Source organism: Salmo salar, chromosome ssa04 (genome assembly GCF_905237065.1).
Source record: "Salmo salar chromosome ssa04, Ssal_v3.1, whole genome shotgun sequence".
Classification (NCBI taxonomy): Eukaryota; Metazoa; Chordata; class Actinopteri; order Salmoniformes; family Salmonidae; genus Salmo; species Salmo salar.
This window is the reverse complement of record NC_059445.1, coordinates 9,095,545-9,112,876: the sequence shown is the minus strand read 5'-3', so window position 1 is coordinate 9,112,876 and position 17,332 is coordinate 9,095,545. Positions and strand designations below refer to the sequence as shown.

At 42.9% G+C, this 17,332-nt stretch overlaps 2 protein-coding genes and 6 non-coding genes across 8 annotated transcripts; 3 read left to right on the top strand and 5 right to left on the bottom strand.

Moving 5' to 3' along the window:
• Window positions 1–178: 178 nt before the first annotated feature.
• LOC106602162 (ladderlectin) lies at window positions 179–2,639 on the top strand. Its single transcript, XM_014194634.2, has 9 exons — window positions 179–295; window positions 524–611; window positions 717–782; window positions 900–956; window positions 1,191–1,253; window positions 1,527–1,618; window positions 1,783–1,908; window positions 2,160–2,259; window positions 2,376–2,639. Exons 2-9 carry the CDS (start codon window positions 551–553, stop codon window positions 2,447–2,449), a joined length of 639 nt encoding a protein of 212 aa, XP_014050109.2. The 5' UTR covers window positions 179–295; window positions 524–550; the 3' UTR covers window positions 2,450–2,639.
• Window positions 2,640–8,575: 5,936 nt separating this feature from the next.
• On the bottom strand, window positions 8,576–11,216 carry LOC106602184 (zinc finger protein 3 homolog). The gene is made up of 4 exons (XM_014194666.2): window positions 10,868–11,216; window positions 10,636–10,754; window positions 10,220–10,262; window positions 8,576–9,815 (listed from the first exon to the last, which is right to left on the bottom strand). The coding sequence occupies exons 1-4, from the start codon at window positions 11,124–11,126 to the stop codon at window positions 9,025–9,027; spliced, it is 1,212 nt and encodes a 403-aa protein (XP_014050141.1). The 5' UTR covers window positions 11,127–11,216; the 3' UTR covers window positions 8,576–9,024.
• Window positions 11,217–11,268: 52 nt separating this feature from the next.
• Window positions 11,269–11,357, top strand: trnay-gua (transfer RNA tyrosine (anticodon GUA)). The gene is given in 2 exon segments: window positions 11,269–11,305; window positions 11,322–11,357. It is a non-coding gene; the product is annotated as a tRNA-Tyr (tRNA).
• Window positions 11,358–11,770: 413 nt separating this feature from the next.
• trnay-gua (transfer RNA tyrosine (anticodon GUA)) lies at window positions 11,771–11,859 on the top strand. The gene is given in 2 exon segments: window positions 11,771–11,807; window positions 11,824–11,859. It is a non-coding gene; the product is annotated as a tRNA-Tyr (tRNA).
• Window positions 11,860–12,179: 320 nt separating this feature from the next.
• trnae-cuc (transfer RNA glutamic acid (anticodon CUC)) lies at window positions 12,180–12,251 on the bottom strand. Its single transcript has one exon. It is a non-coding gene; the product is annotated as a tRNA-Glu (tRNA).
• A 1,329-nt stretch (window positions 12,252–13,580) lies between these two features.
• On the bottom strand, window positions 13,581–13,652 carry trnae-cuc (transfer RNA glutamic acid (anticodon CUC)). The gene has a single exon. It is a non-coding gene; the product is annotated as a tRNA-Glu (tRNA).
• Window positions 13,653–14,987: 1,335 nt separating this feature from the next.
• trnae-cuc (transfer RNA glutamic acid (anticodon CUC)) lies at window positions 14,988–15,059 on the bottom strand. The gene has a single exon. It is a non-coding gene; the product is annotated as a tRNA-Glu (tRNA).
• Window positions 15,060–16,387: 1,328 nt separating this feature from the next.
• trnae-cuc (transfer RNA glutamic acid (anticodon CUC)) lies at window positions 16,388–16,459 on the bottom strand. The gene has a single exon. It is a non-coding gene; the product is annotated as a tRNA-Glu (tRNA).
• Between the last annotated feature and the right edge of the window lie 873 nt (window positions 16,460–17,332).

The following is a 17,332-nucleotide window of genomic DNA, read 5'->3' as shown; positions in this document are numbered from 1 at the left end:
AAATTAAAACGAAACGTAACATATCATACTAATGGGAGTGTCCTGGATTTACTTTTACTATGTTATGTCTACCCCCGAGTCCAGGTTGAATCTTGAAGTTATCATGTGAAGTATAAACACAAAGCCATAAAGTGTCAAAGTCCAATGCTGTTTCGTCATTCACTGCACTTGCATAAGTGAAAGTTTGCGGGACACAACAGTATATAAAGAGAGTACGAATCTCCACTCATCACTCATCACTGGCCTACCTGAGGAAGAGTACCTGAAGAAAACAGTGATTTATCTACTACAAAAGGTAAGTCCTACAGCATCTGTTGCCTAGTGTCGACTCATTCAGCTTGGCTTATTTTCTCTCCCTTTCTCCGTTTAGATGTATGTATTTACTGTGGTGGTGATGAACTTTTAGCTAGATTTTTAAGGTTGTCTTGTGTGGGGAAATACTCTTGTCTAGTGATAGTCTGAAATGATTGTGTATCATTCTCTCTAGTTGATTCTCCAACACGTTCTCTCCCTTTTCATCCAGACAAGCAGCACCACCATCATCACCACCATGAAGGTTCTGATCATCTTTGCACTACTTTGTGTCGCCCTCTCTGCTAGGGCAGCAGCAGGTAAGACATTCAAATACTCAACAAATACTCAACAATGTCACTAATACGGCACAGGGTAATTCATTGTTACTGAATAATTACAATAGTTGTGTTTTTCCCTTTAAGTTCCTGTGGAGAGCGATCCTGTGGAGAGCGATGCTGTGGCGGTAGAAGAGCCAAAAAGTGCCCCAGGTTTGTAGCTGTAATTATGTTTGTATTGAGAGCAGTAATAGAGCACTGAATCAACACCTCTCCCAATTCCCAGTTGAATGAAAGTCAAATTGATTTCCTTGTTCCATGTTTCTACAGGGGAGGCTGTTGAGGTTGAGGCTCCTGCAGCAGAAGAGAAGCTGAGTGACGGCCCAGGTCAGTTCTTCTCTGTGGGCTTTAATCAAGCAGGAGCATCAATGTCTCTTGTGGCGCATCACCTCATTTCCTGATCAATAAGAATTTCTTCACATTGGTACAAAACAAATTAATTAAACTACAGGTCACGTATAAAATATTAGCTATGAAAATAAATATATTGAATCTACATCTCATCGTCGGTGATTTGCTGGTGGCTTTCAAAGTGATATTCTTGTCTGATTATGTGTTTAGGTGTCTTTTCAGAAGCTGAGATTGAGGCAGTTGAGGTGGTTGCAGCAGCACCTAAAGATAAAGGTAGGGACTCTCCATGATGAATGATGTTAAGTTAACCATCACTGGTTGTACTATTGATGCCTGTGTACACCGTGCAATGCATGGTCACAATTAAATAATGTTTTGGTTTCCCATCAGCAGGGAGGGAAAAAACACCAGCATGACTAAATAAACATTCATGTTTTACATTAAGAGATCAAACGTTTTACTTTGGAAAGTTCATACTCCTGTCAATATCAACTCCTTGGTATTACGATGTCAAATAATTGTTGTATTTTATCTTCGTCTTCACAGCGGCACGCAGGTTCTGCCCTGACGGATGGTTCAGCTACCAGTCCAAGTGTTACATGTTTGTGAACACTCCTCGGTCCTGGTTCGGAGCCGAGGTAACGCACTTCTCAATGTAATATATTTAGTGTCTAAAATCTTGAAGTGATTTGTAATGTCTGTAATGTCACTATGAGGGAGCTCAACCCTTTTGTTCATGTGCAGGCCTACTGTGTGAGTGTGTGCACGTGTCTCACCCCTCGCCTCCCGGCTCTTCTTTCAGGAACACTGCAATGAACTGGGCGCCAGCCTGGCCTCCGCCGGCTCCTCCCCCGAGTATCGTTACCTGCAACAGATAACCAGAACAGCCAACAGAGCCACCGCCTGGATCGGTGGATTCTACCTCCAGGTGAAAGGGTTGCCCTGAAAACCTCCGCCATCTAAGCATATGTAGCGCCCCAAGTTTTTCTGGCAGTGACCGGTCAAGAAACAATTCCGGGTCCTAGAGTTTTTCCCTCAGAGCACATGGCCGGGAAACACTCTGGGCCTTGTGTTTAAATAGCTTCTGATATTTTAATCATGCAGCTAGGTATGATATCAGATCTGTTAGTGGTAAGGGACAGTTGTGTAGCTAAGTCTTATGACTCTTTGTTTACTCAGGGAACTTGGATGTGGATCGACCGCTCAGGAATGTATTACACCAACTGGTACAGCCAGAGCACCGCAACCAGCAACTCCTGCATGTACCTGCAATCTGCTGGTAAGACATGAACCTAAAGATGTTACCTGAAAAGTAATGACAGGTAGCATAGTCCCAGAACTGTAAGCCGATGAAATGACCGACATTACTTTTTTTTGTCGTTTTTCCTTTGGTAGTGGGCCAGGGGTGGAGGAACCTCGGATGTGGCGGACAATTACCATTCATCTGCGTGCACAACTATCGCTGTTAGTCAACATTGCGAAGATACTGTTAATTGCTTGACACCTTTTCTAACTGCTTTCAACATGTGCTTTGTTTACTGACTGTAAGTGACTTTAAGTGTTCGTCCAAGGGTTAAATGTGATGCAATTTCAAATGTAATTGCCCATTTATGTACCTCAACCTTTATTATTTTCCAGTAATAAACATTTTTTAAAGTACTACGACATTGTATAGGCTGGTAATTTCTGGAAGATGGCAGTATTGTCTAAGACCGGCTCTGGCCTTTAAAAAGGTACATTTTCTTTATAATTCTACGCATGAATGAATTTGACTTGAACATATAAAAGAGATGAGTAGAAAGGATTTGAGACGAGGACAAAAAGACTGGAGGATCCTCAATTTATTGAGCCTCAATTTACCCATTTATCGAGATCTGTCTTGGGCTTGACATCTTCATACTGTACATGGTAGAAAAGTGAGCCGTAAAATAACCTAATCTCAAAATATGGTGGGGTAACTAACTTTAGAATTCATAGAAGATAAAATGGCTCATTTTTATAAGTTCTTCTATTCAAACAAAGCTTTTTACAATGAACGTAGATCATACACAACCTAGAGAAATTACAACTAGTTCTTCTCATTAAAACAATATTTATTTTCACAATGACAGTTGACAACTTGTTAAACTCAAATTCTGATGTACATTTCTGGTTGTCATTGACATGACTATTATCATGGATAAATGTCACAGAAAAACCATAAATCTCAAGGGTCAATTTATATACATCTTGTAATAACTTACCTCATGTCAAAAGTCCACTAATGCCACTAATGAAAATGAGGAATGGGTAGGCCTATACTGCCACCTACTGGGCTCCATTGGCATAAATGAGCAAGAGCAAAGGGAGTTGATTGAACTACTGTAGTAGGCTGGCTACACCTATAAAATAAAATAATTCGGGGTTCTACTGTAATCAGTATAATTTACTAACCAAATAAAAGTAACTCTGGGAACTCACATCTGTCCAATCACCCGGCCAATGTTTTTAAAAAGCTAATGAATAGAATGGGTGTTTAATTAACTTGAGTGGGGATGCCATTCTATTTATGTGTTTAATTCGATCAGATAACTTTTTCAAAACTAGGCCTAGGCATTCAACATATGGTATATTTTTAATTTTTGTGGAGGGGGTAATTGTCTAAGGCAGTTGTTCCCAAACATTTTACAGTCCCGTACCCCTTCAAACATTCAACCTCCAGCTGCTAGCACCAGGGTCAGGAAAACTCAAATGTTGTTTTTGGCCATCATTGTAAGCCTGCCACACACAAACTATACAACAAATGTATTAAACATGAGAATGAGTGTGAGTTTTTGTCACAACCCGGCTCGTGGGAAGTGACAAAGAGCTCTTATAGGACCAGGGCACAAATAATAATATAATAATTATCAATAATTTAGCTCTTTCTTTAGCCATCTTACATATAAAACCTTATTTGTTCATCAAACATTGTGAATAACTCACCACCTTGACATTGTCTGTAAGCTTGAGTTCATTTACACACAAAAAAATCCTACAATGATGGAAAGACCTGTATGTTGTCCTTAATGCAGACAGAAAAGAGCTCCAACTTCTTAATCATAGCCTCAATTTTGTCCCGCACATAGAATATAGTTGTGGAGAGTCCCTGTAATCTAGACTCAGATCATTCAGGTGAGAAAAGAACTTGTCATCATGCTTCCTGACTGTTGGCTCCTGAGATTCCTCTGTTGCTGTGGAGGTCCTCTTTGCTGCCTGTCCTTTCATCCATTCTGCAGCCATCTGTAACACATTCATACTGCTCTAAATAACAATAACCAGGCCATTTCATGAAAACAATAGAGTGGTATAGTTTGGCACACACTCAGACACCCACACACACACTCTCTAAAGGTGACATACCTTGGTGATGAACTCATCTTCTCTCTTGGTCTTTCTGGCCCAGAGGTTTGTGACCTTGTCATACCAGCGCCACTCCCCGAGCTCCTGACAAACCCTCAACTGTTCATTCTCTATGCACATCATGGCCATGTTCTGGTGGAGCTGATCGTCCTGCTTTTCCCCTTTCACAAAGTCCTGAATGCGCTTCAGGCAGGGGAAGCTTTCCTCCATGTTGGCTGAGGTCACTCCAATGGTCACCACAAGGCACATCAGCTTGTAGAGCTCTGGTAGTGGGTTCTTCTGGGACCGGATGAAACAGATCCATTCACAGAGCTTGTGGCTGTCCTGCTGCTGTCCTTGGCCTGTGTAGAACGCCTTCAGGTCCACTCTGAGCCTGTCCATGTTGAAGAAGCCCCCGTAGAGCTTCGCCAGGCTATCCAACACGTCTGTTGCGAAATGGATGTTAATGTCAGTGAACTTCGCTGGATCCAGCAGCTCAAGGAAGCGTAGGTCATCCAGATGTGCGTAACAAACCTGGATCTGAGAGATGAGGGTTTCCAGAGCTACGTAGTACACAGCCTTGAAGTGTGTCAGAGGGTCTAAGTCATCCGTCCACTTGAGACTCTTGCATGGATGTTGAGCCAAACTCTCAGCCTTCTGGTAGACGCTGTCGAAGGCAGAGTCAGAGTTCTTGCTCTGGATGTGTTGAACCAGCTTCTCAATGCTAGCTTTGCAGGCTGCCACATTCATTGCTTTGTGCTTCAGAGTGTCAAAAGTAACATCAATGTTGGGGAAAACCTGCTCTTAGGTGAAGAGCTGGAACACAAACGGGAAATCCTCAAGTTTCGAAACAAGATTGTTTGCTTCATAGGATGATTCGCCATTTAATCAATCCATGTTCCCAATGTGGTTGATGGTGTCGTAAAATGCGTGGTAGGTGTTCGCCACTTCACTGAGGACGTCCAGTGGCAGTCGGTCAGCATTCACCTCGCTCCAAGTTTCATTGAAGAACCTCAGTCGGTGGGGAACGGTATCAACTTCAGTCAACAGTGCTGAGACGGTGTGAGTAGGAGTTGACGAAGACAGTGTTGTGGGCCATCTCCCTCACTTTTTCCATCTGCATGTTTAGCTCGTGCGCAGACACGGCCCATCCATTGTAAGACTGTACCACAAGTTTTTTTTTTTTCGCAGTCATGGTCGGCCATTTCCATACATATAAGGTCAGAACCCCCCCTTCTTCGTGCAGATGGAAACCCAGGAAATAGTCCTGAATTGATCCTGAGTTGTCTACGTACTGAACCATGATGGAGCGTTGCCATTCCCAGCTGGAGGCGTCCTGGCGTTCATCGATTTGCAGTGCAAAGAAAGGGGCTTTTCTGATCTCTGCTTTTATCTCACCCAGAAGAGCTTCGGCACTGCATGCAATCAGGTCGTTGACATTTGTTAAACCATTAGATTCTTCTTGTTTACTCACAAATTCACTAAACTCGGGTGAGAGTGTGCTGCTCCGCTCGTGAAGAAATACAAGCATTTCATGGGGGAGGGACCCACCATTGTATTTATAAAAATCCCTGAATGCCATATCCTCACTTTCACCCAAATAGAGTGCAGCAAGGAGTAGCTTCTTTAACTATTCTGTTTTTACACACTTGGGCATAGTGCTTTTTCAGCTGATTTCTAGAATTCCTATACATTGCTTGAATGGCCAGGTACTTCAAGATGAACCTATGTCTCAATTCCTTTTTGGCCGAATATGAGGTTGTAGAATCAAGTTCTCCACACACATGCTGTCCACTTGAAATACTGTTGGCACATTAATTTTCGTAACTACTTCAGATTTGTGTTTGGGGGCGGGCGGGGTTAGCACACTTACTGTATCAATTTAAATCACATTTCAGAAACTATGCAGCACAGGAGGCTGCTGGCACCTTAATTGTGGAATGGTATCAAATACATCAAATGCATGGTTTGATGCCATACCATTCACTCAGTTCCAGACATTATTATGAGCCGTCCTCCCCTCAGCAGCCTCCAATGCTATGCACCACCAATGAATTCCAGCCCCAGACTGGAAACTCCTGGCCACCATTTTTATTTAATCTCCACAGATACTCCCAGGACAGCCCAGGCTACAACCAAAGAGGAGACGAAAACCACAGAGAATGAACACACTGCAATCTGTAAACTATCCTATAGCAACACAACTGGATTGGAATTTCCCTGAAACAAATTATATGTATATTGTTAGCCATGATGCCAACTTTGTGGTTGGCTTCCCTGTTAATGGTTGGCTAGTGTGAGATCTTTTGGCTGCAGAGATCTTGGTCAGGTTGAGATCTTCATCCTCAACCTGACCATGACTGAGATCCTCTACTATCTGAATATCCCTATGATTGTGAAGTTTAACATCCCTGAGGTGCCACTTGGAGAGTTGCTGGTGTCCTTTTTTTTTATTCCTCTGGATTGCAGGTCCACTGTTCCAGTACTATATCTCTGTGGAGGTCTACCTGGCGGATAAGCTACCATTAGCTAAAGTAATTTTGCAAACTAAAACATTATAGCTTGCTAGTTGTAATAAAAGCTGTTAACCGTGTACTAGCTACTTGCATAGATAGCACGTCATACCACGAGGACAGTAAGCTAGCGTTAGCTAGCTCAGGTTAGCTAGTGAGGCTTTTCAATTAGTTACTGCAGTGGCTGTATTTATCTACATTGCTTGCTATCACATTAATTGTACATTTTATATCCAATTGAACTCATCTCATGCAATTATTTAGGCTACCGACTCCCCGACAGTTCCTCTACTTCAGCCAGTGATTCTATACCGTCTCTTGGCTCTGCTCCAGCATCTTCCATTTGATACCCGTTACAGAAAAGTGTGTAGCTCGCCTCCGCCACCTACCAGGCTTGAATGGTTTATGAGAGCGTGAGGGGGAAAAGCAGAGTGCGGAGTGTTTGTTATACTGGTACTCTCTGCAATCTATAATGATTTATCAACCACAGAAGTATGAATTGCATGTCAACTTTTAAAAGGGCAATCCGCAGTTGCTACCTCCATTTTGGACGTATAAATGAATATGTACTCATTGATTCTTGAAGAATATAACCTATAAATGCCTCATGAGCTAGATTCAACTGTCATACCTCATCAGAACCCAAAATATACGCTTTTTTTTTACCCCAAGAACACCAAATAGACACTTTTTTTTACCCCAAGAACACCAAATAGATGTTTTTTTTTACCCCAATGTTTATAAACAAAGTAAATGTAAACAAACACTAGATGGCCTCAAAACATGGTTAAAACTATAATTTTGATATCACGGTTGGTCAGTCCTTGCATCCATAGCTTCTGTCTATGAATTTGAGAGTTGGTACATTACTTCAGTCCCCTCCTTATGCTTTTTACCGGAAACAGGGGTGGCTAGGACGCTTTGTTATTGTTTCAACTGCTGATTACCGCTGCAAGATGAAAGTGAAAGAAATAAAAAGTTATTCTAGCAATACCTAATACCCAGACCAAGTGAAATACGTATTGTCAAGAATTGTTTTCCCAATGAAATGCAGCAGTATATATTATGCTATATATGTGGACAGAATACAATATTTTATCATTACAACGTAGAAGCATGGATTGGATATAATGTACACAGTGAATACCAGCTGCTTTGTCGAAATTACATTTGTTAAAACAAACAAATAAAATATATGTAGGCTAATATTTGTAGTAGAGTAAAAAGGGTCAGTAGGGAAAACGACCTTGATCAGAATAAACTTTGTTTTCACTAGCCACAAAGTCAAAACTGGCTATATCGTAACAATGTATGTATTTTCATTTTTGCTCTTCATGTTAAGGTTAGGGTTAGGCATAAGGATAGCAGTGTGGTTAGGTTTAAAATCAAAATGTAAGAAGAGAAATTGTAGAAACTGGCGGCTTTATGACTTTGTAGCTGTGGAAGCTAGTGACGACCAATAAACTTTGAGAGAAACATAACTCAACAGGGGGAGATCTATTTCTGTCCAATCAGAACGTGAAGAGGTGATTTGGCTTTGTGTGTCAATCCCCTCACACTATTTTTACCGCCACAGTAATGATAGAAGTTGTAGTAGTCACTGTCGATGTACTTCGTAATGGTGCAAATTAAAATGTCAGCTAAAATTGAACTAAACATTGATCAAATTACCTAAAATAACAATGTGATATTATAAGAAAAAACAATAAATGTATGCACAGATCAATCTGTCCCACACACATGTAGACACTTTACTCGAGACACTTAAGTCTCCTCAACAAAGCAATAGAATACGCAGAGTTCAACAAACTTGGTTTTAGGTTTACAATTTCCCCCATGATAGCACAAGACCACTAGCATGGGCACCAGTCTGTTTAGCTAACGTTCCACTCCTTGTACTCTGTGCCATTGCCAAACAATAACGTTATTTCCAACAACAAATCAGCAACTCCTCGCAAAATCCAGCTGCATATTAAACGCTGAGATTGAAGAAAGGCCAGTCTCTATGGCCCAAAGCACAAGGAGTGGAACGTTAGCTAAACAGACTGGTACCCAGACTACAAGACCACAACATTCTAGTCAGAACGCAGATTAGAATGTTACGGCCATGGAACATTTGGTGTAAACATAGACGGTAGTTTACTGCAGTTACTCTGTATATCTACAGCTCTTTAATCTTTACACAAGTGTTTCTCCAGGCAGTGTTTCTGAGTGAAACACTTGCCACACCACTCACAGCCAAAGGGCTTCTCCCCAGTGTGAACCCTCTTGTGAGTTTTAAGGTTACAGAGGTAGGCAAAGCTCTTGCCGCAGTAGTTGCAGATGAATGGACGCTCACCCGTGTGAGTAAACTGGTGGGTCTTAAGAGTTTGTTTCGTACCGAAAGCATTCCCGCATAGCTCGCAGCCGAAAGCCCTGCTGTGACTGGTGGAGTGTGCGATGAGAGCTTTCTTATTGTGAAACGTCTTGCCGCACGTCTCGCAGTCCAACCTTGTGCCGAAGCCGTGAGCTGCCACCATGTGATTCTTCAGGCTCTGGGCTTGGCAGAACGCCTTGCCACACTCGTGATTCCCCTCCCCTCCCCTGTGACAGAGCTGGTGCTTCTTGAGGTTGTTAATCTGGGAGAAACCCTTGCCGCACTGTTTGCAGACGAACGGCCTCTCCCTCGTGTGAACCCGCTCGTGGATTATCACCTGGCTACGGTAGTTGAAGCGTTTGTTGCAGTATGAACAGGCGTGCATTTCCCTGCCCGTGAGGTGGTCGACCATCTTGTTTTCTGCGACACTGGGGGTGAAGCCGACGGTGTCGCTCTCTGACCCCGGCTCAGACTTGACCCACATCTCCAGCTCCTCGCTGAAGCCTTGGCTGGTGTCTTCTTCCTTGGGCTCTGCTGTGGAGCTGTGGTACGCCTCTGACTGACTCTCGTCCATGGCCTGGAAATCATCTTCTAGGGACAGACCACCTGCAGAAACAGTGAGAGTGAAGTGACGGTTTTGGAGCATTTATTGACAATGACAACATAGTTTAGTGGGAAGTATCAGAACAACATGCGTTTTAACATTCAAGTTCGTTTTCATTTAAAGTCAGCTTTAACATAAGATAAGATAGATAAGCTAATTACTGGTTTATCCCTGTTGGGAAATGTTGGTTGCGGATCTGTGCATACATAAAAGCACATATTCAAACAGAGAAGGGACAGTAAACGCAGGTAGAAAAAGTGCAGTTCACACAACAGAACACTGTCAACATGATCACAGTGTTAGTAGTATTGTCAGATATAACTAGCATTTCCTTCTCCACCGATAATGATGTGCTCTGCTTCCTCCGGGTGACTAGCCTCCACAACCTCCTCCGGCCTGTCCTCACCTTTAGGGTCTGGTTGTAAAATGATCTGTTTCACGTCAGGACACTGCAACAAATAGGAGGTTAAACGTTTAAACGAACATTATACCACTTCTATACCATACAAGCAATTGCACTCCAAAGCTAACGTTGTATGTGGACACAAACTGAACTTTGTATTTTAGATCAATACTTTTCTCTCTTACAGACGGGGGTTTCTAACGTCATATGAAAACATGTACTGCTACACTCGCTATTCATTGGTTGTCAATATACCGAAAAAGTGGTCAATTTGGTAAAACAAGAACATAATGAGAGGTGTTGTTCCATCCTAGTCTTATAATTAATTTATACAATACACCATCCATATAGCTAGGCCAACATTGACATGCAGCAGTTCAAGGACCAGACACCATAAATATGAGTGTACTTCCTCATACTCTGTTCTGCGCTGCACTGGTTTCTCCCACTTCGATGGCAGCATCAACTCCATAGTGCCTCTCGCTCAGAACCAACTGTTTGCCCGGAAACCACTGGTCCCCCACGGCTTTATTATTCTCTGCACACAACAATAAAAGGGTGATGTAGGCTACTTATAGTGACTTTTTACATGCATGATTACACAGAGCTAGCTACAGTCAATATAAGAGAACATCGTCACACTCAACGTACGGATCTCGTCGCAAAGCTGAACTTCTACAGATATATCAACAGAAGAGGTGACCCGCTTTGGGCTCTCGGTCCCGAGCTCGATTTGCATACAGTGCAATGCCTTCCGAAGAGCGTCGTTCTCTCCCTGTTGTCGGGATATCTCCGAGAATAGAAGGGCAGAACTGTAATCGACCAGTTTTGTAATCTCTGCAACGGCAGACGTCGTCAGCGTCTCCATAATTGAAGAAAGTTGTGCCTGGAAAGACCCGTTTGTAGACATTTCGGCAGTTCTGACGAGCGCTCAATACACGGAAATCTCACGATGGCTGAATGATCGACGTTGATCAACATCCGGTAGAAAAGACAAAACTCAATGCTACGCGACAAACATGTACCTTTTGCTCCAAAGGTTTCTCCATGTCCCTTCGATAGCTCAGTTGGTAGAGCGGAGGACTGTAGAACGCTAAATGCTGAAATCCTTAGGTCGCTGGTTCAAATCCGGCTCGAAGGAGGACACTTTTTCTACCTCACCAATGCTCCCCCAAAAATATTTTTACCAGTTGTTCGCACATATAGAGAAAAATATGTGCATTTCCAGTTTCCTTAAAAAATTGTCTAGGTGTACGAATCCAATAATACAGAAGAATTCAAAACACTTCCAAGTTTATCCACAATTCCCCACATTCGATAGCTCATTTGGAAGAGCGGAGGACTGTACAACACTAAATGCTGAAATCGGGCACGAAGGAGGACCTTTTCCTACCTCATAAATGCGCCTAAAAGATATACATTTGCCTGTTGTTCGCACATTCCCCGAAAGAGAATAAAACGTGCATTTCCAGTTTCCGAATTGAGAAAGAACCCAAGTGACCTCGCAGCAGAATTCAGAAAACCTAGATAATCCACAATTCTCATTTTCGTTGTCCTTCGATAGCTCAGTTGGTAGAGCGGAGGACTGTAGAACGCTAAATGCTGAAATCCTTAGGTCGCTGGTTCAAATCCGGCTCGAAGGAGGATGTTTTTTGTCAAAAATGTAGCGTTACTCAAAAATACACAATGATTTATAATATATTGTAAAACTGGTATGTTGCAACGTAAAATCATAGCTATATATAATAACCTACTAAATTTGTTGTGACAGGTTGAACAAGTAAAAACTAGGTCCCTGACCTGGAATCGAACCCGGCCCGCGCCGTGAGAGCGCCGAATCCTAACCACTAGACCACCAGGGAAGAATACCGCAAAGCAAATCGGTTCACAATTTGAAATGCTACATATGTGCGATGACCGACAAAAATCATTGTGACAGGTTGCACAAGTCACAAAAGATTAGTTCCCTGACCGGGAATCGAACCCGGGCCGCGGCGGTGAGAGCGCCGAATCCTAACCACTAGACCACCAGGGAAGGATACTGCGGTACAAATCCGTTCACAATTTGAAATGGTAAAGTTGAAGTCGGAAGTTTACATACACTTATGTTGGAGTCATTAAAAGTCGTTCGTCAACCACTCCACACATGTCTTGTTTAACAAACTATAGTTTTGGCAAGTTGGTTAGGGCATGTACTTTGTGCATGACACAAGTCATTTTTCCAACAATTGTTTACAGACAGATTATTTCACTTATAATTCACTGTATCACAAATCCAGTGGGTCAGAGGTTTACATACACTAAGTTGGCTGTGCCTTTAAACAGCTTGGAAAATTCCCGAAAAGGATGTCATGGCTTTAGAAGCTTCTGTTAGGCTAATTGACATCATTTGAGTCAATTGGAGGTGTACCTGTAGATGTAGTTCAAGGCCTATCTTTAAACTCGGTGCCTCTTTGCTTGACATCATGGGAAATTCAAAAGAAATCAGCCAAGACCTCAGAAAACAATTGCAGACCTCCACAAGTCTGGTTCATCCTTGGGAGCAATTTCCAAACGCCTGAAGGTACCGAGGTCATCTGTAGAAACAATAGTACTCAAGTATAAACACCATGGGACCACGCAGCCGTCATACCGCTCAGGAAGGAGATGCGTTCTGTCTCCTAGAGATGAACGTACTTTGGTGCGAAAAGTGCAAATCAATCCCAGAACAACAGCAAAGGACCTTGTGAAGATGCTGGAGGAAACAGGTTCAAAAGTATCTATATCCACAGTAAAACGAGTCCTATATCGACATAACCTGAAAGGCCGCTGATTAAGGAAGAAGCTGCTGCTCCAAAACTGCCATAAAAAAGCCTGACTGCAGTTTGGGGACAAAGATCCTACTTTTCGGAGAAATGTCCTCCGGTCTGATGAAACAAAAATATAACTGTTTGGCCGTAATGACCATTGTTATGTTTGGAGGAAAAAGTTGGAGGCTTGCAAGCCGAAGAACACCATCCCAACCGTGAAGCACAGGGGTGGCAGCATCATGTTGTGGGGGTGCTTTGCTGCAGGAGGGACTAGTGAACCACTAGAACACAATGGATGGACACTGCAGGGAAAATCAGTTTGCAATTTAAGTGGTACATATGTGCGATTAATTACTAAATTCAGTGTGACAGGTTGCACAAGTAACAAAGACTAGTTCCCTGACCGTTAATCGATCCCGGGACGCGGCAGTGAGAGCGCCGAATCCTAACCACTAGACCACCAGGGAAGGATAACCCAAAGCAAATCGGTTCACAATTTGAAATGCTACATATGTGCGATGTCCGACTATTTTTTTGTGACAGGTTGCACAAGTAAACAGGTCGCAAATGATTAGTTCTCTGACAGGGAATCGAACCCGGGCCGCGGCGGTGAGAGCGCCGAATCCTAACCACTAGACCACCAGGGAAGGATACTGTGGAACAAATCCGTTCACAATTTGAAATGGTAAATACAGTTGAAGTCGGAAGTTTACATACACTTATGTTGGAGTCATTAAAAGTTCTTCGTCAACCACTCCACACATGTCTTGTTTAACAAACTATAGTTTTGGCAAGTTGGTTAGGGCATGTACTTTGTGCATGACACAAGTCATTTTTCCAACAATTGTTTACAGACAGATTATTTCACTTATAATTCACTGTATCACAAATCCAGTGGGTCAGAGGTTTACATACACTAAGTTGGCTGTGCCTTTAAACAGCTTGGAAAATTCCCGAAAAGGATGTCATGGCTTTAGAAGCTTCTGTTAGGCTAATTGACATCATTTGAGTCAATTGGAGGTGTACCTGTAGATGTAGTTCAAGGCCTATCTTTAAACTCGGTGCCTCTTTGCTTGACATCATGGGAAATTCAAAAGAAATCAGCCAAGACCTCAGAAAACAATTGCAGACCTCCACAAGTCTGGTAAAAATCCTTGGGAGCAATTTCCAAACGCCTGAAGGTACCGAGGTCATCTGTAGAAACAATAGTACTCAAGTATAAACACCATGGGACCACGCAGCCGTCATACCGCTCAGGAAGGAGACGCGTTCTGTCTCCTAGAGATGAACGTACTTTGGTGCGAAAAGTGCAAATCAATCCCAGAACAACAGCAAAGGACCTTGTGAAGATGCTGGAGGAAACAGGTTCAAAAGTATCTATATCCACAGTAAAACGAGTCCTATATCGACATAACCTGAAAGGCCGCTCATTAAGGAAGAAGCTGCTGCTCCGAAAATGCCATAAAAAAGCCTGACTGCAGTTTGGGGACAAAGATCCTACTTTTCGGAGAAATGTCCTCCGGTCTGATGAAACAAAAATATAACTGTTTGGCCGTAATGACCATTGTTATGTTTGGAGGAAAAAGTTGGATGCTTGCAAGCCGAAGAACACCATCCCAACCGTGAAGCACAGGGGTGGCAGCATCATGTTGTGGGGGTGCTTTGCTGCAGGAGGGACTGGTGCACCACTAGAACAGAATGGATGGACACTGCAGGGAAAATCAGTTTGCAATTTAAGTGGTACATATGTGCGATTAATTACTAAATTCAGTGTGACAGGTTGCACAAGTAACAAAGACTAGTTTCCTGACCAGGAATCGAACCCGTGACGCAGCAGTGAGAGCGCCGAATCCTAACCACTAGACCACCAGGGAAGGATAACCCAAAGCAAATCGGTTCACAATTTGAAATGCTACATATGTGCGATGTCCGACTATTTTTTTGTGACAGGTTGCACAAGTAAACAGGTCGCAAATGATTAGCTCCCTAACAGGGAATCGAACCCGGGCCGCGGCAGTGAGAGCGCCGAATCCTAACCACTAGACCACCAGGGAAGGATACTGCGGTACAAATCCGTTCACAATTTGAAATGGTAAATACAGTTGAAGTCGGAAGTTTACATACACTTATGTTGGAGTAATTAAAAGTCGTTCGTCAACCACTCCACACATGTCTTGTTTAACAAACTCTAGTTTTGGCAAGTTGGTTAGGGCATGTACTTTGTGCATGACACAAGTCATTTTCCCAACAATTGTTTACAGACAGATTATTTCACTTATAATTCACTGTATCACAAATCCAGTGGGTCAGAGGTTTACATACACTAAGTTGGCTGTGCCTTTAAACAGCTTGGAAAATTCCCGAAAAGGATGTCATGGCTTTAGAAGCTTCTGTTAGGCTAATTGACATCATTTGAGTCAATTGGAGGTGTACCTGTAGATGTAGTTCAAGGCCTACCTTTAAACTCGGTGCCTCTTTGCTTGACATCATGGGAAATTCAAAAGAAATCAGCCAAGACCTCAGAAAACAATTGCAGACCTCCACAAGTCTGGTTCATCCTTGGGAGCAATTTCCAAACGCCTGAAGGCACCGAGGTCATCTGTAGAAACAATGGTACGCAAGTATAAACACCATGTGACCACGCAGCCGTCATACCGCTCAGGAAGGAGACGCGTCCTGTCTCCTAGAGATGAACGTACTTTGGTGCGAAAAGTGCAAATCAATCCCAGAACAACAGCAAAGGACCTTGTGAAGATGCTGGAGGAAACAGGTCCAAAAGTATCTACATCCACAGTAAAACGAGTCCTATATCGACATAACCTGAAAGGCCGCTCATCAAGGAAGAAGCTGCTGCTCCAAAACTGCCATAAAAAAGCCTGACTGCAGTTTGTGGACAAAGATCCTACTTTTGGAGAAATGTCCTCTGGTCTGATGAAACAAAAATAGAACTGTTTGGCCATAATGACCATTGTTATGTTTGGAGGAAAAGTGAGGCTTGCAAGCCGAAGAACACCATCCCAACCGTGAAGCACAGGGGTGGCAGCATCATGTTGTGGGGGTGCTTTGCTGCAGGAGGGACTGGTGCACCACTAGAAAACAAGGTAAGGATAATGCAGGGGAAATCAGTTTGCAATTAAAGTGGTACATATGTGCGATTACCTACTAAATTCAGTGTGACAGGTTACACAAGTAACAAAGACCAGTTCCCTGACCCGGGAATCGAACCCAGGCCGCGGCGGGAGCACCAAATCCTAACCACTAGACCACCAGGGAAGGATAACCCAAAGCAAATCGGTTCTCAATTTGAAATGCTACATATGTGCGATGTCCGACAAATTTTTTTGTGACAGGTTGCACAAGTAAACAGGTCGCAAATGATTAGTTCCCTGACCGGGAATCGAACCCGGGCCGCGGCGGTGAGAGCGCCGAATCCTAACCACTAGACCGCCAGGGAAGGATACTGCTGTGCAAATCGGTTTACAATTTGAAATGGTACATACATTTGAAGTCGGAAGTTTACGTACACTTATGTTGGAGTCATTAAAAGTCGTTTGTCAACCACTCCACACATGTCTTGTTTAACAAACTATAGTTTTGGCAAGTCGGTTAGGACATGTACTTTGTGCATGACACAAGTCATTTTCCCAACAATTGTTTACAGACAGATTATTTCACTTATAATTCACTGTATCACAAATCCAGTGGGTCAGAGGTTTACATACACTAAGTTGGCTGTGCCTTTAAACAGCGTGGAAAATTCCCGAAAATGATGTCATGGCTTTAGAAGCTTCTGATAGGCTAATTGACATCATTTGAGTCAATTGGAGGTGTACCTGTAGATGTATTTTAAGGCCTACCTTTAAACTCGGTGCCTCTTTGCTTGACATCATGGGAAATTCAAAAGAAATCAGCCAAGACCTCAGAAAACAATGGCAGACCTCCACAAGTCTGGTTCATCCTTGGGAGCAATTTCCAAACGCCTGAAGGTACCGAGTTCATCTGTAGAAAAAATGGTAAGCAAGTAAAAACACCATGTGACCACGCAGCCGTCATACCGCTCAGGAAGGAGACGCGTTCTGTCTCCTAGAGATGAACGTACTTTGGTGCGAAAAGTGCAAATCAATCCCAGAACAACAGCAAAGGACCTTGTGAATATGCTGGTGGAAACAGGTCCAAAAGTATCTACATCCACAGTAAAACGAGTCCTTTATCGACATAACCTGAAAGGCTGCTCAGCAAGGAAGAAGCTGCTGCTCCAAAACTGCCATAAAAAAGCCTGACTGCAGTTTGTGGACAAAGATCCTACTTTTTGGAGAAATGTCCTCTG

Coding starts and splice junctions, on each gene's coding strand:
- LOC106602162 (XM_014194634.2), top strand. CDS start 551: ATGAAGGTTCTGATCATCTTTGCACTACTTTGTGTCGCCCTCTCTGCT. Junction 783..899: donor AGAGCCAAAAAGTGCCCCAG/GTTTGTAGCTGT, acceptor ATGTTTCTACAG/GGGAGGCTGTTGAGGTTGAG. Junction 957..1,190: donor GAAGCTGAGTGACGGCCCAG/GTCAGTTCTTCT, acceptor TTATGTGTTTAG/GTGTCTTTTCAGAAGCTGAG.
- LOC106602184 (XM_014194666.2), bottom strand. CDS start 11,126: ATGTCTACAAACGGGTCTTTCCAGGCACAACTTTCTTCAATTATGGAG. Junction 10,755..10,867: donor TCAGCTTTGCGACGAGATCC/GTACGTTGAGTG, acceptor TGTTGTGTGCAG/AGAATAATAAAGCCGTGGGG. Junction 10,263..10,635: donor CCAGTGCAGCGCAGAACAGA/GTATGAGGAAGT, acceptor TATTTGTTGCAG/TGTCCTGACGTGAAACAGAT.